This window comes from Aedes albopictus, chromosome 3, assembly GCF_035046485.1.
Source record: "Aedes albopictus strain Foshan chromosome 3, AalbF5, whole genome shotgun sequence".
NCBI classification, from domain to species: Eukaryota; Metazoa; Arthropoda; class Insecta; order Diptera; family Culicidae; genus Aedes; species Aedes albopictus.
Window position 1 is genome coordinate 217,628,513 of NC_085138.1, and position 27,600 is coordinate 217,656,112.

Here is a 27,600-nt window from a genome sequence, read left to right on the forward strand (position 1 = left end):
TTCCTTTTTTATCCTTCTTACACCCATAAGAATATCGCTCGAAAAACCGACTTTCGATCCGAGGCCCGGAGGGCCGAGTCTCATATACCAATCAACTCAGCTCGACGAACTGAGCAAATGTCTGTATGTGTGTGTGTGTGTGTGTGTGTGTGTGTGTGTGTGTGTGTGTGTGTGTGTGTGTGTGTGTGTGTGTGTGTGTGTGTGTGTGTGTGTGTGTGTGTGTGTGTTTTTTTTTTCTTTCTAAACCATAGGGGGATAAATCTGCTCATCAGACACCCTAACAGGAAGGTTAGGGTAGTGTGGGGTTAAGGCCGCCTTCTACAACGCCAGTAGAAGCCAGGACTACTCTCTCCTCGACCCACTAAAACACATTCCTATGGTCGCCAAACCCTACGTCTCTCCGGAACCACCAAGAAGGTATTGCTTCAGAGAGGGGCTAGTGCATATCGCACCCTCAAGGTTAGCTGCCGTAGCCTAGCAGCAACGAACATCGATGACTCGCTCTGGAGAGTCCATCACGATAGCATGCTGGCGCTTAGCCAGTTTCCCGAGTGGTCCTCGCCACTCCCTTTGTCCTCGGAAGGCGGGCAGGGTCAACCCCGCCCGCGCCCTACTGCTGAGCGTACATCAAGAACTGATGCCCACGTGCAACCCGATCTGGCCTGCCCGTAAGGAAGGGTATCACTACCCTTCAGGCCCTATCAGATGCACCCGTAGCACATTGGTCGGGCTCCATACAAAGGGGCGGCCAAAACTCTCAAAAAACAAAATTGATAATTTTAAACTATATTTCACCTTATAACAAAGTTAATGTACTGTACTTTTATGATTGGTGGCTGCTATTTGCAAAACCGAAGATAAAATCATTCTATCGGTGGAAATCGAAAATTGCATTTGACAGTTTTTATCGAGAACAGCAGCGGCTCTACGAGCAACTTCAGCGGGCCTATGATGAGTACTACAACAACCGTGCCATCCTGACCACCATCAACCGGGTGAAAGCCGAAATGTTACGTCACCAACGAAACTTCTCCGAAATGTTCGTTCGGATAAATGAAACATTTGTAGCCGGAGAGCGTCTCTCCACTTTCCAGCTGGGAGAACGAGTGCGAAAAAGAACCGTCATCGAGCAGCTGCGCAACGAGAGAGGTGAGATCATCGACAACAATGACGAAATACAAAACCATATGGTCCACTATTTTACCAATCTCTACGCGCGGGAGAACGTAGAAGTAGATGATAGAGCTGCTTTTCGATGCGAGAGAGTAATTCCCGAGCATGACGTCACCAACGAAGCCTGTATGAATGAAATAACGACCACCGAAATTCTATCCGCCATCCGAACAAGCTCCTCTAGAAAGAGTCCAGGCCCCGACGGACTCCCAAAGGAGTTTTATTTGCGAACATTCGATGTTATCCATCGCGAGATGAACCTCGTGATGAATGATGCCATACGATCCAACTTCCCAGCTCAATTTGTGGAAGGTGTGATTGTACTGGTACGAAAGCGTGGGTCTGGAGACACCGCACGATCATACAGGCCAATTAGTCTCGTCAACTTCGACTATAAAATCTTGTCGCGGGTTATGAAACAGCGGCTGGAAAATATACTTCGCACGCACCACATTTTATCTGACGTACAGAAGTGCTCAAACTCGGGGCACAACATATTCCAAGCCACACTTTCCCTTAAGGACAGAATAGCGCAGTTAAAGGCCAGCAGACGCAGTGGTAAACTGGTATCATTTGATTTGGACAGTGCCTTCGATCGTGTTGATCATCGCTTTCTGTTCAACACACTGACAGACCTCGGCTTCAATACAGATATGGTGACCTTATTGGCAAACATAGCAGCAGGATCGTCGTCCCGTCTACTAGTAAATGGGCATCTCTCCCCACCATTCCCTATCCAGCGTTCGGTGCGTCAGGGAGATCCACTCTCGATGCACCTTTTTGTGCTCTATCTTCACCCTCTCCTACAACGGTTGGAACAAGTGTGTGGTGCAGATATCATCGTTGCCTATGCAGATGACGTCAGTGCCATCGTCACCGATGTCAACAAACTGAACGAGATGCGTACTCTATTTAGAGATTTTGGGCGAGTATCAGGGGCACGCTTGAATGAGGAAAAAACGACGGCGATCGACGTTGGAGTCATCAACCCAGATATGGCTATTCCATGGCTTCGTACGGAAAACCAGGTAAAAATACTTGGCGTGATTTTTTCTAACTCGGTGCGCGAAATGGTGACACTAAACTGGGATTCGCTCACCACCAAATTTTCCCAACAAGTGTGGTTACACTCCATGCGCATGTTATCTCTGCATCAAAAGGTGATTCTGCTAAACGTCTTTCTGCTCTCCAAAATCTGGTACATTGCCGCAAATTTAGCACCGACAACGGCGCACATAGCCAAAGTGACAGCCACCATGCGACGGTACCTCTTCCGAGGCGTAATTGCGACAGTTCCTATGGCACAGCTAGCACGTCGAATAGAGGACGGTGGGCTAAATTTGCACTTACCTGCGATGAAGTGTAAAGCTTTGCTAATCAATCGTCATATACGTGATATTGACTGCCTACCATTCTACGAGTCCTACCTGAACCAAGCTAACCTTCCCCGAGCCAACATCTCCGAGCTGCCATGTTTGAAACAAATGCTGGACAATATTCCAATCCTGCCTTTTCAAATCCGCCAGAACCCGTCTGCAGACCTTGTCTATCGCTTTTTTGTTAAAGGGACAGATAGACCAAAAGTGGAAGTAGCAAACAATAACGCCAATTGGAAACGTATATGGAGAAATGTTTCGAATCGCAATCTTCTGCCACAACAGCGTAGTGATTTGTTCTTGTGGGTAAACCAAAAGACTCCACATCGTCGGCTGTTATACACCATGAATCGTACGGACGGAGAACAGTGTATTCATTGTAATGCGGCTCTCGAAACACTTCAGCACAAGTATTTCGAATGCCCTAGAGTGATCGATGCATATAGAAGTCTTCAACAGAAACTTTCAACATTATTTGGCGGTCGGCGTACATTCCAGTATGCTGATTTGATGCGACCATCTCTCGAACGGATTGCAGCACCAAGCAGAACAATGATTATGAAGATTTTAAGTAATTACATCACTTTCATTCAAGAGTGCAATGGTAGAGTAGATGTAAATGAGTTAAATTTCAATTTTGATGTCGTAGTTTAAGAAGTTATGTGTATAATTTTAGATAAACCAGAACGACAAATAAATGAACTGTTATAAAAAAAAAAAAAAAAAAAATCTCAATTAAAAGAATACCAGCTTTTGTATTTCAATGACATTTTCACTGCCAAAGTGGCCTAAGTCATAAAATTGAAAAATGAAATATTCGAAAAAAGTAAAATAATAATATTTTGAGAATCGAATATATGTTTTAAGTTATCCAGCATATGAAAGCTTGTTATTGGACTGTTTGAATGCACGTATGGTGCAAAATTGATATGTCACAAAACTTTCCAAATTTTCATATATTGTACCTTAGAAATTTTGGGAATTTTTAAGTTAAAAAACGGTTCGTGTCGTCACGTGTCGCCGCAATTTCGAATAGTACATCCCAAAAATCATGCTTAGAGCTGCCTAAAAACGTTTAAATATTTTGCAGAAATTTGCAGTTTTTCAGATTAGAGCTATTTAAAAAAGTCATGTTTTTTCATATATTTTACGTTATTTTTCCATTTTTTACTGAAATAAAATTTATCTTTCCACATTTTTCACACGTTTTGAACAAACTTGATTGGATTTGATCGAAAGATGATCATTTATTTAAATTCAAATTGATTTTCTAACAAAAAACGCAAAAAATATGGGGTTTACTGATTTTCACCGTTTTTAAAATTATTGAAATTACGTAATTTTTGAATACCCCTTTTTAAACACTAAAAACACTATATACCATATCTAGGCAACCTATAACTTCGATTAAACACATAAAGAGAGTTTTGGCCGAACTTTATCTTTTTCCGACCATTGTGCGTAGGTTGCAGACAGCAGGATCTCACCTGCCCCGACCCTTGCCGGGGACCATTTTCCAACCGCGGGCTCGGATCCAACCCAGTAGACCGACGCCACGACAGCACCGCTACCGGGACTTCCTCTCCGCTGCCACTTAATCGCTGTAAGGGTCGACCGCAGGGCACCGGTATGACCTACGAAGCCAACTTCGAACCCCTGGACCACCTCTTGTACTGCATCTGGACTAGCCATTCTCCGAGTCCACGCGCCACCTCCTCTGTAGCTCCCAGACGATATGGGTGATAGCCGTTGAAACGGCATTCCAGCTAATCTCATCCCTACACATTCTCTGGACCAAGTTGTCCGGAGTTGTGTCCTCCCCGCATGTGGCAAGCATGCGGTCACGCATTGTGCGAAAACGCGGGCACACGAACAAAACGTATTCCGCCGTTTCCTCTAAACCATTGCACACTGGGCATTCGGGAGAATCCGCATGCCCGAAACGGTCGGAAGCAACCATGACCCAGTGGTGGAAAGCATCATGTGCTTGGCGTGTTTTTTGGTTCGCATCAAACACAATCTTTGCTCACGCGCTCGCGAACCCAAAAAGAGAGAACGGTTCACGATTTCCCGGATCGACGAACCAACACAAAACAAATGTCGAACGAGCAGAATCGCAGTTGGTTCGCCAGAAAGATCACAATGTAGAACACTTGGTTTGTTGCCATTTTTTGTACACTTAAAGGTAATTTGTTGGGTGTTTTTTGATTATACTGGTCAGGTAACCAAGGTTGCGACCATTCATTTGCAAAGATTTACATTCATTTGCTATTATCTCAGTTCAGAAACATGCTATCGAAAAACAATGTATGGACGAATTTAACCTTGTAGTTTTATCTGAAAGTTTGCCGAATAACATTGGGGTCGCACACGCATATCAAAGTCGTGAGCGAGCTGTGAAGGCAACTTTCCACAGCGTGAATGTAATTTACATTCACCGCGTGAAGAGTTGCCTTCACAGCTCGCTCACGACTTTGGTATACGTTTGCGACCCCAATGTTGTTCGGCAAATTTTCAGATAAAACTACAAGGTTAAATTCATCCATACATTGTTTTTCGATAGCATGCTTCTGAACTGAGATAATAGCAAATGAATGTAAATCTTTGCAAATGAATGGTCGCAACCTTGCAGGTAACATTCCAATAAATGATATCGACGAAAAAGTTTACCAACATTTGATTTCATTACAGAAATATCGGCCGCGAACCTCTAAAATAAAAAAGCATCGCGCTTGCAGAAGATGCGATGCACTTGTTGGCGTTCGTGTCGTACGATCGTGAGCCACAGACGTACGAACAACATCGCACAGCAAAGGTTTGCGATGCGATGGCATTTTTTGTAGCGCGTAAGCACACATACATACATACATTTATTTGTTCAACATCATTAAGACAAGACATAATCAACAATAGTACGCCACAATACTCGCTTTGTGGCTGCCGCTCTCCATCCTCGGTCGCGCCCAATGCTCGCCAAGTCACGCTCCACCTGATCCGCCCATCGTGCTCTCTGCGCTCCACGCCTTCTTGTGCCAACCGGATCAGTTGCAAACACCAGCTTTGCAGGGTTGTTGTCCGGCATTCTTGCAACATGCCCTGCCCACCGTATCCTCCCGGCTTTGGCCACCTTCTGGATGCTGGGTTCGCCGTAAAGTGCAGCGAGCTCGTGGTTCATCCTTCTCCGCCACACACCGTTCTCCTGCACACCGCCGAAGATCGTTCTTAGCACACGTTGCTCGAAAACTCCGAGTGCTTGTAGGTCCTCCTCGAGCATGGTCCATGTCTCGTGCCCGTAGAGGATCACCGGTCTTATTAGCGTTTTGTACATGGTACATTTGGTGCGTGGGTGAATCTTTTTCGACCGCAGTTTTTTTCTGGAGCCCGTAGTAGGCCCGACTTCCGCTGATGATGCGCCTCCGAATTTCACGGCTCACGTTGTTGTCAGCCGTCAGTAAGGATCCGAGGTAGACGAATTCCTCCACCACCTCCAAAGTATCCCCGTCTATCGTAACATTACTACCCAGACGGATCCGGTCGTGTTCGGTTCCGCCTACCAGCATGTACTTTGTTTTTGAGGCATTCACCACCAGTCCGACCTTTGCTGCTTCGCGTTTCAGGCGGGTGTACAGTTCTGCCACCGTTCCAAATGTTCTAGCTATAATGTCCATGTCGTCCGCAAAGCACACAAATTGACCGGATTTTGTGGAAATCGTTCCCCGGCTGTTGACCCCGGCTCGTCGCATCACACCTTCCAGAGCGATGTTGAAGAGTAGACATGAGAGTCCGTCACCTTGGCGCAGTCCCCGGCGAGATTCGAATGAGCTGGATAGTTCACCCGAAACCCTTACGCAGTTTTGCACACCGTCCATCGTTGCTTTAATCAGTCTAGTCAGCTTCCCAGGAAAGCCATTTTCGTCCATGATTCTCCATAGCTCTGCGCGGTCGATACTGTCGTATGCCGCTTTGAAGTCGATGAACAGGTGATGCGTTGGGACCTGGTATTCACGGCATTTCTGGAGGATTTGCCGTACGGTAAAGATCTGGTCCATTGTCGACCGGCCGTCGATGAAGCCGGCTTGATAACTTCCCACGAACTCATTTGTTTTAGGTGACAGACGACGGAAGATGATCTGGGATAGCACTTTGGCATTCAAAATAGTGATCGTTCTGAAGTTCTCACATTCCAAATGGTCGCCTTTCTTGTGAATGGGGCAGATTACCCCCTCCTTCCACTCCTCCGGTTTCCCAGATCCTGACTATCAACCGATGCAGACAGGTGGCCAACTTTTCTGGGCCCATCTTGATGAGTTCAGCTGCGATACCATCCTTACCAGCTGCTTTGTTGGTTTTGAGCTGGTGAATGGCATCCTTAACTTCCCTCAGCGTGGGAGTTGGTTCATTTCCGTCCTCCGCTGCACTGGCGTCGTCGTTTCTTCCGTTGCCGTGGGCTCCCGTGCCTACGTTCTCCACGCCGTTCAGGTGCTGATCGAAGTGCTGCTTCCACCTTTTGATCACCTCACGTCCGTCCGTCAAGATGCCTCCGTCTTTATCCCTGCATATTTCGGCTCGCGGCACGAAGCCGTTGCGGAATGCGTTGAGCTTCTGATAGAACTTCCGTGTTTCTTGGCAACGGCACAGCAGTTCCATTTCTTCACACTCCGCTTCTTCCAGGCGGCGCTTTTTCTCCCGAAAGAGGCGGGTCTGCTGTTTCCGCTTCTGTTTGTAACGTTCCACGTTCTGTCGAGTCCCTTGCTGCAGCATTACCGCCCTCGCTGAGTTCTTCTCCTTCAAAACCGTTCTGCACTCTTCGTCGAACCATTCGTTCCGTCGATTCCGTTCCACGTACCCGATGGTGCTCTCGGCTGCGTCGTTGATGGCTGCTTTCACCTTACTCCAGCAGTCCTCTAGAGGGGCCTCATCGAGCTCGCCCTCGTCTGGCAACGCGGCTTCGAGATTCTGCGCGTATGCTGAGGCGACATCCGGTTGCTTCAGTCGCTCTAGGTTGTACCGTGGCGGTCGCCGGTACCGAACATTGTTGATGACGGAGAGTTTTGGGCGCAGTTTGACCATCCCCAGATAGTGGTCGGAGTCGATGTTGGCGCCACGATAGGTCCTGACGTCGATAATGTCGGAGAAGTGCCGTCCGTCAATCAGAACGTGGTCGATTTGAGATTCCGTCTGCTGTGGTGATCTCCAGGTATAACGATAAGGGAGGCTGTGTTGGAAAAAGGTGCTACGTATGGCCATATTTTTGGAGGCGGGGAAATCAATGAGTCGTATGCCGTTTTCGTTCGTCCGCTGGTGGGCGCTAAACTTACCAATCGTCGGTCTGAATTCCTCCTCCTGGCCTACCTGAGCGTTCAAATCTCCTATGATGATCTTGACGTCGTGGCTTGGGCAGCGATCGTACTCGCGTTCGAGCTGCGCGTAAAATGCGTCCTTATCATCATCAGTACTTCCGGAGTGTGGGCTGTGCACGTTTATTATGCTGAAGTTGAAGAATCGGCCCTTGATCCTCAACCTGCACATTCTTTCGTCGATCGGCCACCAACCGATCACGCGCCTCTGCATATCACCCATCACGATGAAAGCTGTTCCCAGCTCGCGTGTGTTGCCGCAGCTCTGGTAGATGGTATGATTACCTCTAAACGTTCGCACCATGGATCCTGTCCAACACACCTCCTGCAGCGCTACGATGCCGAACCCGCGGTCCTTCAGTAGATCGGCGAGTATGCGGGTGCTCCCAATGAAGTTGAGAGATCGACAGTTCCACGTACCGAGTTTCCAATCGCAAGTCCTTTTTGTTCGCTGGGGTCGTTGCCGTTGGTCTCGGTTCGTATTATTCTGTTGCTGATTTTTCGTTACAATGGTTTTTTACGGCTGGCTCGTAGGGCCTGACACCAACCCCCTACTTTCCGGAGGACCATAGTGCACAGTTGAGCTTAGAGTCCTTCCCTGGCACTCGGACGTAGATCAGCCGCCCCTAACATGGGCATCAGACGCTGTTGTGAGCCGCTCCTCCTGGAGAACAGACGCTCAGGTTTGCCGAAGCAAACCCCCCCTTCCCTGTCAGCCTACGACCAAAGTTCCCACCGGGGTTGGTTACCCGATCTTCCCTAAGGTTGCTCATAGTTTTCGGCCGGTACCGCGTGGAGGTAGGGATAGTAGTTGCTGGGCAGAGGCGAGTGGATCACAATGGGATCTGAATGGAGTACCCGCTTGGCGCACACCCACAGTTGATCAGCAGGAGTAAATCCATTTTATTTTGTATGGTGAAAAGCATCTAAACTTGAATTATTTGAAATAGAATGCTTTTACCGAAAAAATATTTGATAGGCTTAATAGTAGTCATCATTGTGCACAACCACTACCAAATATTTTTTCGAATAATGTATTCCACTTCGATAAATTTGCCTTTAGATGCTATTCGCCATACAACATTTTTGCGATTTACTTTTAGCGATTTTTCGCGCATAGAAGCTAGCGCCACATTGGTCGATGCGGAGAGTAGGAAAACAGCCGATGTAGTTAATTCATTGCGCAGCATACCCAGCCTTTACCGTGCCCGCGTAAGCACACGTTCGCGATCAATGGACTACCCGCGAATACCATCTAAAGGCAAATTTATCGAATACATTATTCGAAAAAATATTTAGTAGTGGTTGTGTACAATGGTGACTACTATTAAGCCTACCAAATATTTTTTTTAGTAAAAGCTTTCTATTTCAAGTAATTCAAGTTTAGATGTTTTTCACCATACAAAATAAAATGGATTTACTTCTGCTGATCAACTGTGGGTGTGCGCCAAGCGGGTAGTCCATTAAATACATCGGCTGTTTTCCTACTCTCCGCATCGACCAATGTGGCGCTAGCTTCTATGCGCGAAAAATCGCTAAAAGTAAATTGCAAAAATTATCGTATAGCGAATAGCATCTAAAGGCATATTTATCGAAGTGGAATACATTATTAGAAAAAATATTTGGTAGTGGTTGTGCACAACGGTGGCTACTATTAAGCCTACCAAATATTTTTCAGTAAAAGCTTTCTATTTCAAGTAATTCAAGATTAGATGCTTTTCACCATACAAAATAAAATTGATTTACTCCTGCTGATCAACTGTGGTTGTGCGCCAAGCGGATAGTCCATTGGATGGTGCGAATCCAGCGGAATGGACTACCCGCTTTGAGCGCAGCTACAGTTGATCAGCAGGAGTAAACCAATTTAATTGTGTATGGCAAAATGCATCTAAACTTGAATTAATAGATTACCGCAGGGAGTGCGTTCAATGCTGGTCAGCAGGAGTAAAATCATTTTATTTTGTATGGCGAAAAGCATCTAAACTCGAATTTCTCGAAATGAAAAGCTTTTACCGAAAAAATATTTGGGAGGTACCAAACCGGTCATCATTGTGCACAACCGCTACCAAATATTTTTTCGATTAATGTCTTCCACTTCGAAAAATACGCCTTTAGATGCTATTCGCCATACAATATTTTTGCGATTTACTTTTAGCGATTTTTCGCGCATAGAAGCTAGCGCCACATTGGTCGATGTGAAGAGTAGGAAAACAGCCAAAGCATTTAATTCATTGAAATACAAAGCTTTTCCCGAAAAAATATTTGGTGGGCTTAATAGTGGTCACCATTGTGCACAACCACTACCAAATATTTTTTCGAAAAATGTGTTCCACTTTGAAGAATTTTATTATTATTATTTTACTATTATTTCTTTATTTGAAGAATTTGCCCTTAGATGGTATTCGCCATACACTATTTTTGCGATTTACTTCTAGCGATTTTTCGCGCATAGAAGTTAGCGCCACATTGGTCGATGCGGAGAGTAGGAAAACAGCCGATGTAGGTGATTCATTTCCTGCGGTTTGCACTTCGTCGGTTACCATGGAACGATCCTTTAAGACTGCCGCCATACGAGCATCGTTGCGCATTAGTGCACCTGTTCAGATTTGCTTGGCAGAATACAGTTCAACGCCCCTTCCCGATCAACGAGACGAGCTGATTTTCTTCGTTTACCGAGGCACCGCACCCTATATGGACAGAATAATCCCTTTGATGTTTGTTGTCGTCGTTTCAACGAAGTGTTTGTCTATTTTTATTTTGGTATGTCGAGGAATTTGTTTGAAAATAAGATTAGCTAGTAAGTTTTAATCTATCTGTACGATAAAATCGAAGACAAGTATAAATAAATAAATGAATAAATAAATAAATTTCAAAGATCATTTTGGAGGGAACAAAAGTCGCAGAAGCTCTAGTAGGATTTCACGCACAAAGTTATGGATGGTTTTAAGAATAAACTCATGTAGAAGACAAGTTTCCAAGAGAAACTTCCCATTTTCAGAAATAACTATTGGAGAAATTTCAGAAGTACTTTCTGAATGAATTTCAGAAAAAAAAACTTGGAATAACTTTAGTAGGAACTTTTGAACGCAACCCCAAGAAATTTTAGAACTAGTATCCGTTTCATTCTCAGTAAGAATTTCTGGAGGAATTTCAAGAGGATATTTTTGATAACAATCAAAAATAATAACAATCAAAAATAATCTCAACGAACTCCAATTCCTGATGGTAATTTCCACTAGCTTAAGCCTAATGATTGGCAAAATGTGCTTCCGTAAAAACTGTATATTCGTGTAACTGTATACTTGGTACACTTACCTTAGGCAGCATCCATTTATTACGTAACGCTTAAATCGACATTTTTTTACCACCCCCTTACCCCTCCGTAACGCTTTTTTGTATGAAAACCCTAAAAATTTTTGTATGGGCCGTAATGCTCGACCAGACTCCCCCCCCCCTCCCCCTAGAGCGTTACGTAATTTGTGGACGGCGCCTTATTCTTGCACTCCTCCTTAGTGTGAACATCAAAACGTCATGTCCACCAGTACCATCACATCACCACACCATTACATCATTGCCATTCCTAAATGGTACAGTATGTGTATGGCTGATACTTGTGTTCAAATTTAACAGATTCTTCAGATTAATATAATTGAAAAAGTGTTCAGATTTAGCTTGTGATTCTTAACATATGTCGAAAGTTTCAGGTTAGGAATGTAAGCCAATATTATCACACAGGCTTTCATTCAACGTATTGAAACTATTGGTGCAAAGAAACATTGAATCATAGTCATCGCACTACGTAAAAAACTATTCCTACCAATATAACGTTAACAAGAAAAACAGGCCCAGGGATGCCGGATTTTTTTTCAAAAATCTGTGTCAGATTTCTTAAAAATCAACATGTGCCACCGACCGACTTCTACAATAAATTTACTCTTTTAAACGGTGTAATTAGAAAACTTCCAATATTTTTACAGTACAATCAAATCCCCACAACTCAATTTTATATAATTTGCTATTTTTTATAACTCGATGAATTCGTCTTCGTAGATAAAATCCTAAGATTCACACAACAAAAACATAAACAGAATTTATCGAGCGATGTGAAATTATTCCATGAAATGCAAATTTTTCCCGGTGACAACCTGGATTCCCGTATATTTAAAGCATAACTTTTCAATCCGACGTAACTCGCAAATGTAAACAAATCCGGGTTTTCAGCTGCTATGATTCATAAAGCAAATTAATGAATCCCTATCAATGTTTGATGATTTATTGCTTAATTTGTTTAACTAACCATATTTTTCGAAACGACTTATCCAAATATTTTGATGTTTTCAACTTTGCTGATAGATACACCGTTTTGATATATGAGACCAAACTGGCACCATACAAAAGCGACGTATCTGTAACCAACCCGGTGTATGTGTATTTTTGTCGAAATTCATTGTGAAAATGATATGGAATGGGTAGGTTTTGTTTCTTACCTAGTGCATGCAATATCCCTGCACGAAAAAGCTTATGAAAAGTCTTTTTATGTAAAAACTATTTACATTTAACGATTTTTTATTTTTCTTGCGCTGATAACAAAAACAGTCATCAATTTGCTATCATCGATAGCAGGAATTGTTTTAAATTTACTGTCACAGGAACATTTTTATGCTCTCCTTTTTGATGTTTTAACTGTCTAAACGACCAAAACGACAACAACCTGAGTTATCAAAATTTGCAATATCATAACATCAAAATAAGTTTTCAATTTGATCGGAACCTAATAATACGATCATAGCAAATAAACTTCTAGATAAATTTATTGTTGATAAATATTATCTTTGGACATAACATGCCATTGAAATATATTGTTCAAATTTCGTCAGAACACATTGATACAGCTTTCAAGTCTCGTTTATGTGGTGCATACGAGCCAATCCAAAAGACTCGTAACGATAAACATACAGAAAAACTTGTAGTTAGAAGACACAGAATGTTGCTAATTGACAAATTGAGGGATGAATTTTTGAAAAAAATCGCGTTCTGGTGGGATTCGAACCCACGACCCCGTATTCGCTAGACCGGTGCTTTAACCAACTAAGCCACAGAACAGGTGATAATTCTGCGGAATACACGCTATTTTTTTCTCGCTCATCGGCTGTGCTGGCAACGCACAGAGCGCTGCAACACATGCACAAATGACCGAATGTGTTTAAAATGTGTGCGCGCCACACACATTCCATGTGTTCCCGGCCTCATACTCATTTTTGTGCGGCTCGGTGAAAACGGAACAGTCAAACGTCTCCCGAGCCGCGGCCAAACAGTTTGGCACATGTAAACATGAGGTGGATTTTCGGGATTTTTTCCATCAAAGAGCTGGAAAACAGATGGAAATGGAAATGTTTTTGACGCATTTCCAACTGCTTCAGCTATTCGATGGAAAAAATCTCTGAAAATCATGAAAATGACATGAATTTTTAAATTGCCCCAAAATAAAAACAAACATGGAATCGGATTCCATATTCCAGTCGTTCCAAAAATGTGTGTTTTCCGCACATGGGAAGGCTTCATGCACCCGAACACATGAATGAGTACGACCGATGCAACACACAAAATGTGCGGCATGTAAAGAGGGTCGATTTGAGAGCGACCAACACAGCCGCTGTGTCGGTGTGAGTTAGCGTGTAGAAAGCCAAACTGAACCCGAGCCCTCACCATGAACATTCACTTTTTCAAGAACCATCTATCTCTCTTTCGGCTTAGATGTCAATCCACAACACAGCCTCCACGCTAACGCCGCTCAGCACTAAAGTGCATAATTTCCAGACTACACCAAAAATGTGTAACCCTTGCACATTTACAAAATCAGCTCCAGTGTCCGCAAAATCGTCAAATTCGCAAAAAAATTTATACGCCAATCTAGCTAGGTTTGCTAGTGACCTTGGAAAACAAAAAAATATCAACATTTCGCATCGAGACGAGTTTACGAGCTGTTTTTTGAGAATGTGTAACTGTCACACATTTTTGTGTGGTCTGGAAATTATGCACTTATGAGTAGGTCTTACACATTTTAGTGCTGAGCAGTTTTAGCGTGTCGTTTGTGCCCAACAACTACAAGTGAGAGCGTATTATTTTTATTTGAAGCCGAGACTTACTCTCGCACTCCGCATACCTAGCCACCAAGCAGTCTGTTTGCTGGTGTCTAATTCAGTATGCGTCGAGAGCTCGGCACGGTCGCACGCTCCACGACCAACTGCGCCGATGACGCAAGGTAGGGTACACTGATATATGTTGCCCTTTACTGGCATTTACCAGATTAGCTGGTATGTCATAAACATACAGAAAAACTTGTAGTTAGAAGACACAGAATATTGCTAATTGACAAATTGAGGGATGAATGTATCCCTCAATTTGTCAATTAGCAACATTCTGTGTCTTCTAACTACAAGTTTTTCTGTATGTTTATGACATACCAGCTAATCTGGTAAATGCCAGTAAAGGGCAACATATATCAGTGTATCGTAACGATAAACCCCAAGAAAACCCAACAACTATTAGGTCTCAACAAAAGGGATCTCAACATCTACACCGGTCTAATAACTGGACACTGCCCCTGCAGATACCATCTACAAAAGATCGGAGCAATCAAACCTCAAATTGCCGCTTCTGTGACGAGGAGAGGGAAACATCAGAACACATCCTCTACTATTGCAGTGCACTCACTCAACGTAGGTTCAAAGTTTTCAGCAAGCCCTTTTTAGGGCCTGCTGACATATGGATCTTATCTCCCAATGACGTGGTTGGCTTCATAAAGCTAGTCTCGCCAGAATGGGGGAGTCACATACTGTAACTCAGGATCTCTATTCATCAATAATAGATGGTCTTGAGTTCAGCCGATACCAAGGTATCTCAGTGACAAATATGTTACTGAGATAACTTGCGTACCTCACAGCAAAAGGGTATATCACAATAGTTCTAAAATCTGGACGCAGTGATCTTCACCCGACAAACGAGAGAGATGTGGTGTATACCACCCTTACACCAATACATGTTTTGCAAGGAGGCTGAAATAAAGTATCCGTACAGAGGCTAAGTCCTCTTCATACGGTAGCTCTTGTGCGAACAACATCGTTTTATTTATTCTCGTCATTGAAGCTCCCATACCTATATATCGTTGTAGAAAACATCTTTATTTGTCTTCAGACATAAAAGTGGCGACGAGGTGAAAAATCAGTGCACCATAATTAATCAAATAAAGTTTGGGAGGCTACATAATGGTTGGTTTTTGTAAATCAAATTCGCGTCGAAGTTGGTAATGTGTGGTCCTTATTCCCTGCCCTTCGGTTCAGAAAAGGGGTATGGGCGCGTTCTGCCAACTTGGTCGAGGCAGATTTCATGTGAGAACAAGTTGCATATGGACATTCAAAAGTGCCTGAACGAAAGATGCTGCTTGTGAGGATCACTTGAAGATCGGATGGAAGATCATTCTTTTTTTTAGAATATTCGCGTTCGTCTATTTGTTGCTCTTCGTGTTCGTATATTTTAAGTTTCATCTTCAACTGAGTTTCATGAACGCTGCTAGTCAGCAGGGATGATCTTCGCATCTGCATCCGTTGAACCATTCTGAATGGCCGTCGTGAAAGTATCACCAAAAGCGCTACTAACATTTCTTTTATATTTTCATGTATCTGAGTATCATGAGTGATAGCAGTAAGCAGGGATAGCAGTGAAAAATGGAAGTAATGCAGTACGACAATGGTGCGATGCTGGTTAAAAATATCGCTGGAGATGAGCATTGTTTGTACTCAGCCATGTCTAAGACGTGCTCCGAAGTCTCAGGAAAGGAAGCATGCATAAAGCACTAATCTACAAAATCCCGGGAAAAAGTTGAAAGACCTTATTTCACGTGGAAATCCAGCGGTAGACAAGAGGTAGATATGGACGAATGTTCGTTGGAATTGGAAGGACATTGGTAATGACAGCCGAATTTAAGAAAGCGACGAAGCGATTGTAGCAGGAGATGGTAAAGTTGGACTACGAAGACGATTTGCTAGAAACCGCAGGCAGCAAATGACATAGGCTTATCGTATTTCGATGGAGATGGCGATGAGGACGAAGCAGCATTCCAAGAACATAACCAAAATTTAATCACAACTACCTACCACAAAAAACAACACGATCGAACGAAAATAGGAAAGAGCAGCCCAGCAAAACCTGTATGTATGTTCAAAGCGCTTACCCCAAACAAGCGACCCAAAGGTAAATTACGTTGACCATTTAACTAACAACACATTCTCTTACAGCTCAATACACCACATCGATTTCCCACCTTTCCCAATCCTTAAGGCCACGCAAAACTTAAAAGCCGCAGAGCTAAAGAGGTTGCTATGCCTACTCCCAAATTCAAAGGTGTATTATGGACAATGCAAGTTCTCGGACTTGCATTGGAGACTTTGCCCTATGACCCCCTTGTGCATCAATAAAATAAAATAAAAAAAAAGTTGGTAATGGTTGGCGAATGGTGCAATTGTATCGATAGGGCATGTTTTTTAGTAAACGAGGTGGAAATTCATCATAACAAACAGTGTGCGGCAGACGTTCGACGATCTTTGACGATACGCTTCATAATAGCGGAAAGGATAAATGCCGTTGGTGATTGTTTCAATGAGTAAACGTGTGGACAAAATAAAAAATATTCAGCGATATGGAGGGTGTAAGGACGTTAACATTCCAATATGCAACTGGTGCAGGTTTGAAAGTTTACCATCTACATATGTATAACGAAGAGTTTGATTGTGTCTATTGTGCGCGTTTGACGATAAAATTGTCGTATCGATTTGATAGATTTCAAGGGATTATTTACATGTGAATATGAAAGGATATTATGAAAATAGTCTAGATTCCGGATTAACAGTTTTTAGAACGTTCTGATGTTTATGTTAACGGTCATAGGTTAAGAGAATTGTTAGTATACTACCTACATACTTTGCAAATTAAAAAAAGACACTACACCGTCATCAGCAAGAGGCTGCACAGACTGAACATTACATACACGAGACAACGGACAACACACATAACACCCAGTGGCCCAATGGAGAATTTTCCGTTCGACGAAAAGTTTTCCCCGACTGGAGCGGGAATCGAACCCGCACTCCGAGGCTTACGAAACGCCTAGACGACTGACGCCGCTAACCGCACGGCAACGAAGCCCACAAATTAATAAATTACAACAATGAGTGCTTTTAAAGGGGGGAGAACTGTGGTGTATACCGCCCTTACACCAATAAGGGGTCGTCCATAAATGACGTAGCTTTTTTAAAGCGATTTTTAATACCCCCCTCCCCCCTCGTAGCATTTCGTCACAAATTCAGATACCCCCCTCTATAAATGACGTAGCTTGTTAAACACCCCCCCCCCCCCTCAACAAAATTTTCATGTAAAAAGAAAACTGGAACTTAGCTCTGATTTCAATTTTAACTTGTGTGTTAATAAAATATTATGAAAAAAACACAATAGCAAGAAAAAATTGCCGACTGCCAGGTTCAGATCGCCGACATCAAGACCATAGGTGCAACCAGTGGAGATTATTATCACCAAATGACTCAATAAACCATCCATCGTTCTGCTGGATGCCGAAGAACAGGAAATTGATGCTCTCAATACCACAATAGCCCAGAAGCTCTTCCGAAGGTATTAGTTTGCTCACTAAGAAATCTATTAAGAATATCAAATTGGTTTCATTTGAATAAAATTCACTACGACATTCTAAGGACCCTGCAGGAGTTTCTTCTAAAATTCTTACAGAAGTTCATTTTGGAATGCCTCAAGAAGTTTCTTTTGGGATTCCCGTTTTTGAGAATGTCTCTCTTTTTAGTTCCTCCAGCACTTCCTTCTGGGATTTCTCCATGAATTTTCTTTGGGATTCCGTTCGAGAATTTCTCCTTATTGTATTCCTTCAGGGGTTCCTTCAAAGATCCCTCCAATAATTCATTCCGGAGTTCCTTCTTAGATTGTTCCAAAAGCTCCTTCTGAGATTTCGCCAGGAGTTTTTTTAAGGTTTTTCTAAAAGTTTATCCAAGGAAACCCCTTTCAAGGTTTTCTTCTCTCTTCCACCAGCAGTTTTTTGGACATCTCTACAGGGATTTTAACCGGAATTTCTCTTGAGATTCAATCAGAACTTCTTTCTGTGTTTCCTAAAGAAGTTCCTTTCGGGATTCCTCCAAGAGTTCCTTCTTGGTTTCCTTCAGGAATTCACTCAGATATTCATTCCAAGATCTCGGCATGCAACCCCTCCGGCATTCTTTCAAAACCCTCCCAGGAGTTGCTTCTGGGATTTCTCCAGGTGTTCTTTTTTGGATTCCTTCAGTATTTCCTTCCTGGATTCTTCTGGGATTCCTCGAAGACTTCCTTCTAGGATTTATCCAGGATTTTTTTTCCGGGACTCCTCCAGTAACTTTTTCCGGCATCCCTCTATTCACTCCATCCAGGATTTCACGAGGAATCCCTTTACGGATTTGGAAGCAACTATTTCTGGAATAGAGATGAACCAGCCCAAGGCTGAAAGTCTCTAAAATAAAGCGAATTGAATTGAACTATTTCTGGAATTCCTCCATGATTTTCTTTCTTAGACTTTATATCCAGATATACTTCCGTGATTCCCCAAAAGTTATTTTCGGGATTTCTTCAGGAATTCCTTGCGGAATTCTTTCAATTATTTCTTCCGTGCTGTCTTCAGAAATTAAACCAGGAGTTTCTTACAAATATCTCCTTCTTAGATTCTTCCAGAAGTTAATTCAAGATTTCTCCGAAACCTTCATCTAGAATTGCTCCAGGTACTCCTCGCGGGATTTCTTTTGAAATTTCTCTATTTCCTTTCAAGATTGTTCCAGAAGTGCCTTCTGAAACTCTTCTGGAAGTTCCTTCAGAGATTCCTTCTGAGATTCCTCATGACCCTTTTGGAATGTTTTGAGATTTTTTTTTCTGGGATTCCCGATAGGAATTCCTGTGGAAATATTATCCATCTCCTATTGGGGAAACCTATGAAGAACACAATGAGAAATTCCTCCTAGAGGAGCTCCTTAAGAAATTGTTGGAAACTATATAAGGAACTCTTGAAGAGAAAAGAAAATAATGCAATATTTTTTTTTGTTTACTGTATCATGATACTTAATGCAAGTAAAAATATTATTGATTATGAAATATGTATTTCAATAGACCTAGTAGAAAGCTACGTAGCATATCATAAACCCCTACCCCCCTATCGTCACACTTCGTCACAAAATCACAAACACCCCCCTCCCCCCCAAAAAGCTACGTCATTTATGGACGACCCCTAAATGTATTGCAAGGAGGCTGAAATAAAGTATCCGTACAGAGGCTTAGTCCTCTTCATACGGTAGCTCTTGTGCGAACAACATCGTCATTGAAGCTCCCATATCTATATAATCGTTGTAGAAAACATCTTTATTTATCTTCAGACATAAAAGTTTATTCATATTGTTTTGAGTAAAAGTATTGGCTTGTTGCATATCAGTACTATTCGTGTTGTTCTAAGTAGGTAATAAAACCAGGGGTGCTCATCTTGCCCCGCCCTACCCTATTTCATTTAACATGTAGTTTAAGCATGTAGTTCAAAATCCCAAAATAGCCAAAACACTGCAAGCTTTCAACGGGAATGTAGTGGTTCTACTGATGCTTACCTTCTGAGTCACTGGTGTCTGATAATGGTGGTTCATTAGCAACGTACTGACGACCACTGAGGAGATTGTTTTCAACAACAGGCCTCTTATCCTCTAGTTGCCGTCTAAACGCTCTGTGGTCATCCTGTGAATAATATATAAAAATTTGTATGATGACTAGGATAAAAATCATTTAATATAATTTACCATTTGTTTCTGTAAGCTTGCAGCATCACCTTTCATTGGACCTAAACCCAAGGAAGTCAACTCTGTATCTTTGCGGATGACCCATTCTGTCAATTCTCTTAACGACAATAATAGTGCATTCCAATGCTCCGAATTGGACTCAAGGCGATTTCTGTGGAATACATATAATTAACCAAAGCACGATAATTAACTTAAAAAAATATACCTAATGGCAATACTCTTGGACTTTAGATGATTCCACCTTTGGTTCATCTCATCTAGTCGACGTTGTAACATCACAGCATCTTCTTGAGAAGTTAACGAACCTAGCAGTTTTCTGCCAGTATTGTCCAAACGGTCATATACAACGCGATGTGATTCAATTTCCGATTGTAGATCCTATAAAAATATTGAAAGAATAATGTGGTAGATTTTGAGAGCTGTTTAGTTTGGCTTTTTATGTTTTTAATTGCACATCATTTGTTTGCGCAGAAAATATTACTATGCATATAGTGTTGTGTAGCGTATGATAGAAATCCAATAACAAATTTATATCCAAAAGCTTGTACGTAAATTGACTTTTCCATCTTTTAGTAACCTTAAAATAAAATAAATTTAGTTCAAAGCAATTGCACTAGTTTACAGGATAAAACGAAAGTCATAATCTTTAAGGACCAACATGTTTCATGCACAATTCTGTGCTGATTTCGGAGCCGTGAAATACAAAGACGCATCATCAATGAAAGTCGTGACTACCAGTACACTGCAGTTCTGGTAAAATCACACTCAAGTCTCACTCATGAACCACTCTTGCGTGAGCAAATTCGCGCGCGATCCTGAATCATTTTCTCACGCGGGTCAAGCACCGAAAACTCGTTCGCATGTAAAGCGAATCAAGATCAATTTAAACGGAATATATTAAATAAAACGAAAATCGCGTTAAGTACTGTTCCTTTGAATTCCACTAAGAATTTGCATCCTTTGACAGACCTCAACTGTAAGGTCGTCTTCAGTTGAGGTCGAAATACGTATCTGTCAAAGGATGCAAATTCTTAGTGGAATTCAAAGGAACAGTACTTAACGCGATTTTCTTTTTATTTACAGATATTCCCCTAACAAGCCCAGGTTAATCATCATCGGAATATATTGTTATTGCATGCAAGATTTGGTCTTATTCTGTCAACACTTCGTTGTAAATAATAAGCAGACCAAGAAATAAAACAATGCGTTAAACCATGAGACATCTCGTGCTTGATTTTTTCGACGGTGAGATTGACGAGTCAAAAATCGCCAACACTGGTGACTACTACGCTGCCGGTGACCAACACTGGTGACTACCACGCTGCTGTGTTAGTTGTCTCATGTTAATAGGGATTTCCATAGAATATTGGACAACTATGCCGCACACGGCAGTACGGGCTCCAGAAGAAACTGCGATCAAAAAAGATTCACCCCTGCTTTAAATGTACCATGTACACAAGTTTATAAAACCGGTGATTCTCTAAGGACACGATACATGGACTATGCTCGAGGAGGACTTGCAAGCACTGGGGATGAACGACGAGCTCGCTGCACTCTACGGTGAACCCAGTATCCAGAAGGAGGCTAATATTGAAAGAATACAGAGGGCAGGACACATGGCAAGAATGCAGTACAATAACCGTGCAAAGTTGGTGTTCGTTACTGATCCAGTTGGCATAAGAAGGCATGGAACACAGTGAGCACGATGGGCGACCATGTGGAGCGTGACCTGCCGAGCATTGGGCGTGACCGAGGATGAAGAGCGGCAGCCGCAAACCGAGTATTGTGGCGTACTATTGTTGATTTTGTCTAATCTTAAATGTGACGCTGAACAATACAATGTATGTGTATGTAATGAACCCATCCGACATAGTTAAATATTAAAAATAATAGAAAAAAATGCGTGCATGGTTCGCGTGAATTTACGAAAGCTCGATTTTTTTCATCCCAAGTTCCAATAGTTTCCAGATTGATTGATTCAACTTGGAAATGGCAAGGATAGTACGTTCAATACCACATAACTTTTTCCCCGCAGCCCAGTATTTAGGTCATAAATCCAAACATTTGACCACAATGAAATTGTGATACCAATGTAGTTTAATGCTTTAAGAACTAACAATTACTTTTATGCAATTCAGTATCATAATTTACATTTTATATAACTCATTTTGGTATCATAATGGCAAATTTTTCCGAACTGGTTCATTATGCAACTGAAATGAGTTGCAAAATAAAAAATAGTTGTATAATGTTCATAATGCAACTCATTTGAGTTGCATTATGAACATTATGCAACTCAAATGGGTAGCATTATGAAAAAAATCATTGCATAAAATTTTGTATGGAACTCGTTGCAAAACTCGTTTTTTTCAGCACTCTTCGTATTTATCCAACTCGGCAAGCCTCGTTGGATAAATATACGACTCGTGCTGCCTCGTTGGATAACTATACGACTCGTGCTGAAAAAACCAACTTTTTGCAACTCGTTACATAATTAACTATTATCATATTTATTATAAACACTCTATTGAAAAAGTCTCAACCGTTCGACATGTATTTGGTTGATAGCATTCGATAATTATATCTCGCGTTTAGTATCACAGAGGCGTATCTACAATCATCGATTTCTCTTCATCGATTTTCTCTTTGGAGTATTTCGGAAAATACTACCAATATTCGGATGGTCTCTCGGTGTATTTTGGTGAAGGACGACTAGCACTAGCATCTAAAACAACCAAAAATGATTCGCCGGCCAAGTTATTAATCAAATAGAAAATTGACGAAAAGAAATCGATCATTGTAGATACGCCCGTATGATACTAAGCGCGAGATATACAGGTTATAGCCAAAATGTTTGGGATAGGCAATTTTTTCTCTCACAAAAAGTTCAAAACGTTGTAACTTTTCATAAAGCACATCAAAAATTTGTGTGAAGAATTAGCAATAAGTTAAAATTCACAAATACAAAGAAATTAAAAAAAAAAAAAAAAAAAAACATCAAAAATTCTCAAATTTTGACTGTTGTTTACCTACTATATGTGCATCATTGGTATAATTTTGAGCTCGATTGGTTAATCTTTCGCGAAGCTGGAATCGTTCTCGTAAAACACTATTTTTTAGACAACTTATTTTTGAACTGTCATATCTCCAATGAACCGAATTTAATGAACTTTTGAACGTTTATCAACAATACATTGAAGCTTCTTATGTCATTAAAACATAGGTTTTTTGAACGTTGAAAAAAGTTATCATGGTTTGAAACTTTATGGATCTTTCTCGAAAATATGTATTTTTTTACATCAATGTCATTAAATTCTAGTGTTGATATCCAAAGATTTTCTGCTTCTGTTCTGAAGATATCTCTGATAAGATATATTAGAGCCTATTTGGATTGAAAGAATAACACATTTAGTAATTTTTGTATGATATTGTATATTTGACTTATTTGCCTCTATATGGGTCAAAATGTCAAATCAGTGTAACTTTATTCATCGTTAGAAAATGTTACATTTTATAGCGTCGTATCAAGTATCAATATATTGATGATAAGCGTTAAACATTTCATTCAATTCGGTTCCCTGGTTTCCGGATATGACAGTTCAAAAATTAGTTGTCTCAAAAATAGTTTTTTACCAGACTAACTTCGGGAACGATTCGTGAAGACCAATCAAGCTCAAATTTGTACCAATCATGCACATATAATAGGTGAAAAAACAGTCGAAATTTGAGAATTTTTGATGCACTCTATGAAAAGTTACAGCATGTTGAGCATTTTTGTGAGAGAGAAAAAGAAAGTTGCCTATCCCAAACATTTTGGCCATCCCCTGTAGTTGTAATCAATGTTTATCACAAATTTAGATTTTTTTTGTTTTTATTAATGTGTGTAAAGCTAATTCTACACTTAAAAACAAATTTAGATGCCATTCGTTAGCAATGGATTTTAATAAGTGTTACTGACTTTTCCACAAAGTATAAAAAAACTGAAAATTATCAATGAGCCAGAAAAAAATGTTGCCCCTTCAAATCCCTTCGGACGTTCTCCTATAAAACTTTCCTATACTCTTAAACAATGATTTGATGGAAAATTTAGCTGCGACCGTTTGCGACCAGATTGGTGCTAATCGCTGAAGTGTCGTATCTTCAATAGATCCAAAAACTAACAACTAACAAATATCTCCCAGATTTGCTGCAGCTAAGGTAAGGGGCTGTCCATAAACCGACATTATTTTTTAAGTAAGTAATCAAAGGGTAATTGGTCGGTTAATATCTAATTTAATGATTTATGCAAAATATCGCGTTTTACCAAATCAAATGCTATATATAGGTTGCAGATTCTGTTAGGTACACCAACATACATGCAACATTTAGAGGCCGACTTGTATGGAAAGTATTGTACCTAACATAAAATGTTTAAAACTATGGATGATTTAATAAAGGAAAATATTGTGCATAAATAATTAATTTGGATGTTAGTCGACTAATTAACACTTTGATAACTTAAAAAGCAATTTCCATGCTCAATGGTATGCAGTAAAACAAGCCCAAAATCGTATATTTTGCCCTATAAATTGAGGTATAGCTCTAAACTGTGGCGTGCTGGAGAAAATATGAGCACGGATTTGGATTCAGCGCCTCAAAATTTGTCAGAGACGCATACATTTTCTTCTGAGACAATAGTTATTTATGTAATGAGGTGCAAAAAGTTGATTTTTTCAACACGAGTCGTACGGATAAATACGAAGAGTGCTGAAAAAATCGAGTTTTGCAACGAGTTCCATACAAAATTTTATGCAATGATTTTTCATAATGCAACCCATTTGAGTTGCATAATGTTCATAATGCAACTCAAATGAGTTGCATTATGAACATTATACAACTATTTTTTTATTATGCAACTCATTTCAGTTGCATTATGAACCAGTTCGGAAAAATTGGCCATTATGATACCAAAATGAGTTATATAAAATATAAATTATAATACTGAATTGCATAAAAATAGTTTTACTGTGTTAAAGTAGGTAACTCAGAACTGTGCTATGACTGCCGAGATGCTCTGATTAGAATGATCATTCTTTATTAGATGGTTTGACATTTGTCAGGACATTCCGACAGTACTGCATGAACCAGATAGAAATTTGATTCTTTTCTCACTCATGCGTTATCTATTGAAATGGCCTGACAAATGTCACAATTTTCCGTCGTGTCAAATTCTAGAGCACTCTCATAATTATGTTTAATCTTATTTTATAGATAGCTATGTATGAATACTTCGAATTGAATAAATGTGTAAGAGTGAGCAATAGTTACCTGACTAAATTTGTCCTGCGTATCTAAAATATCAATGAAAAGCGCCATTCGGTCATCCATTATCTGGAATCCATTTCTGGGTTCTAATAACAAAGTTTGTACAGCTTCTCGTATAGAACCAGGTGTAGTGCTACAAGAACTTTCATCCGAGGAAATGTTATGCATTCCTGTTCCATTGATTTTTTTTTCATTTCTTACTCCATAAGCCATATTGAATAGCCGAATTTGTTCTGAAGTTTGTTTAAGAGCATCAGAGCATTTTTTCAAGTATTCCACTGAATCGGCGCTCTTGGCATTCATTGCCAAAAGATGGAACTTGTCTAAAATTTGATCAACTGTTTTGGCTGTTTTCGCTATGTTTATAGCTAACTTGTCTTGATTTTCTACATTAAACGATTGTGATTTGTTTGTACCAGTCACTAGCATTTCCTCTGGATTATTTTTAGATTCTTTCTCTTCCGCTACGACGATACCGCCAGGGGGGGTTACGTCATTCAGACATTTTAATGGTCCATTATCGCTATTCGAGTTGGTAAGATCAACTTTGCATGTTTCATGCTGGTTTGATCTAATAGCGTCTAAGAACTGGCGCAGCTGATCTGAAGGTGTTTGTGAATCAGCAGATGGCTCAGCCACTTTGGATTTAATCGCTCCAGTAGATATTTTGTCAGATGGGGCATCTGATGGGGCGTTTTCAATTGCCGTTTTGTTTTCTTCTTCATCATCTTCATTGTCGAATGATTCACCATTGACTTCCGGCTGTCGCATTGAACTACGAATACTTTCCAAAAACAATTTCAGTTGATGTGAAGGAGTTTGTACTTCTTCATTAGTGCCGTCCCCAGATGGTGGAATTTGTAAGGGCTTTATAGCAGTATAAGTGTCCGATGGATGAGACAAACTTAAATTATTACCTTTTCGTTGTTTTTGCTTTTTCAATTCCTGCAATATTTTTGCTTGTTCTGAATAACGTTTTACACTTTCTGTAATTGTACGAAGCTGCTCAGAGTAGATTCTTAATTGTTTTTCTAAAAACACCTGGTCAGGAACGGTGCCATAGGCGAAGGAAACCGGGCGTGATTGTTTTCGATCGATCGATCCAATATTTTTAGCAGCCATTTCATGCATATTACTATATATAACCCCATGGTCCATAGGTTGTCCGTGAAATGTTGCAGATTGACGCATTCCAATTCCATTTGGATCTCGCATACTCTGTAAACCCGGTTGCGACAAACGCTTCATGTGTATGTTTACTTGTGCCAATGGAGTATTACGATCTAAGCTCCTGGGTCGTAATACTGGGGGTGCATTATTACTGTTGTTTGCAGTTTGTCTCGGAATGCTTTGTGATCGTCTCTGAGGAACTGCAGGAGGCACTCTTGTGCCAGATAACGAACCATTGGATAAGTTAGAACTAGCATAACTATCAACATTATGTGCAATTATTTTGGAATATCCAAGTGGAGATGATATTGATCGATGATCATTAGTTTTTTGAGCGGCTGTGTACGAGCCGTTATACAAAAAATCTCGTTGTTTCATGTCATCTGAGTTCATTTTAAGATTTGGTTTTTCTTCGTTGCTTTTCATTCGCTGAATTCGTGGCTCGACTGCAATACTATGCGGTCGTTTCGGGCGTGGCAGAGAATTACCATTATGCACTAACTTTTTTGGACTATCATAATTTGACTGATTTTGCGAGTGTTGTGAGGAAAATGTTGTAACAAATGGGTTATTCAAGTGTAAAGATATATTTTTCTCGTCTATTCTAATCTCATTTCCACCATTGAGAGCTATTTTCCGATTCATTATGAAGTTTTCCAAGTGATAATCAATGGTTTCTTTATCGATAATTGCTGTTTTTGGTGCTGGCGAGTTTTTCGGAGAAATCTTGTATCCGTTTGGCATGACAAAATTTTTCTCCAAAATTGAAATTTGCTTATGTTTCGGCAAGGACATGATGTGCTTATCAACACATTCTGGGTTATTGTTTCCATTTTGTACTGGTGTAGACGTGATTTTATCTTGGTTCATACTCAATTCGATTCGTTGCAATCAATTCCGTTTATCACTTAACAAAAGTATCACTGATAATGTTATTTTTCCGCTTTTTTTCACTTCACTTAATCAGGCTATAATCACATTTTCAGGTGATAAAAAGATGCTTTGAGTTCATTCAGTATTTCGTTCGGAGTTTCGTCACTGAAGTATTATAAAAATAAATCATCTTTATTTTAATAAAAAAAAATACTTCATTGATTATAAATTAAACAATAATTTTAAAACGAAATGATTCTTTTTTGAGTAATTTCTATCTAGAAATATAAAACTGTTGAAAGAATGACATTGCTTCGTTTTTCAATGTTATGGTAAACAATATTAAAATCGAAAATGTAGTTGTGTAGAGTGATTCCTCAGTACCACAGATCTCTTAATGTTGGAAACTGATAGAAAATATGTACCTTAAGTATGATGTCCCAAAATTGCTCATTTTAAGAAAGCTCGAGG

General features: G+C 40.7%; 1 protein-coding gene across 14 annotated transcripts in view; it reads right to left on the bottom strand.

Annotated features, from left to right (window-relative positions):
- The window catches only part of LOC109411912 (dystrophin), a 387,179-nt gene that overhangs the window by 82,750 nt on the left and 276,829 nt on the right, over positions 1-27,600 (bottom strand). For all 14 annotated transcript variants that reach the window (XM_062858890.1, XM_062858886.1, XM_062858887.1 and 11 more), the window contains 3 exons: positions 19,988-20,160; positions 19,783-19,933; positions 19,597-19,720 (listed from right to left, as the gene is read on the bottom strand). In XM_062858890.1, coding sequence (XP_062714874.1) covers positions 19,597-19,720; positions 19,783-19,933; positions 19,988-20,160 — 448 coding nt within the window. The remainder of the gene's footprint in view (positions 1-19,596; positions 19,721-19,782; positions 19,934-19,987; positions 20,161-27,600) is intronic.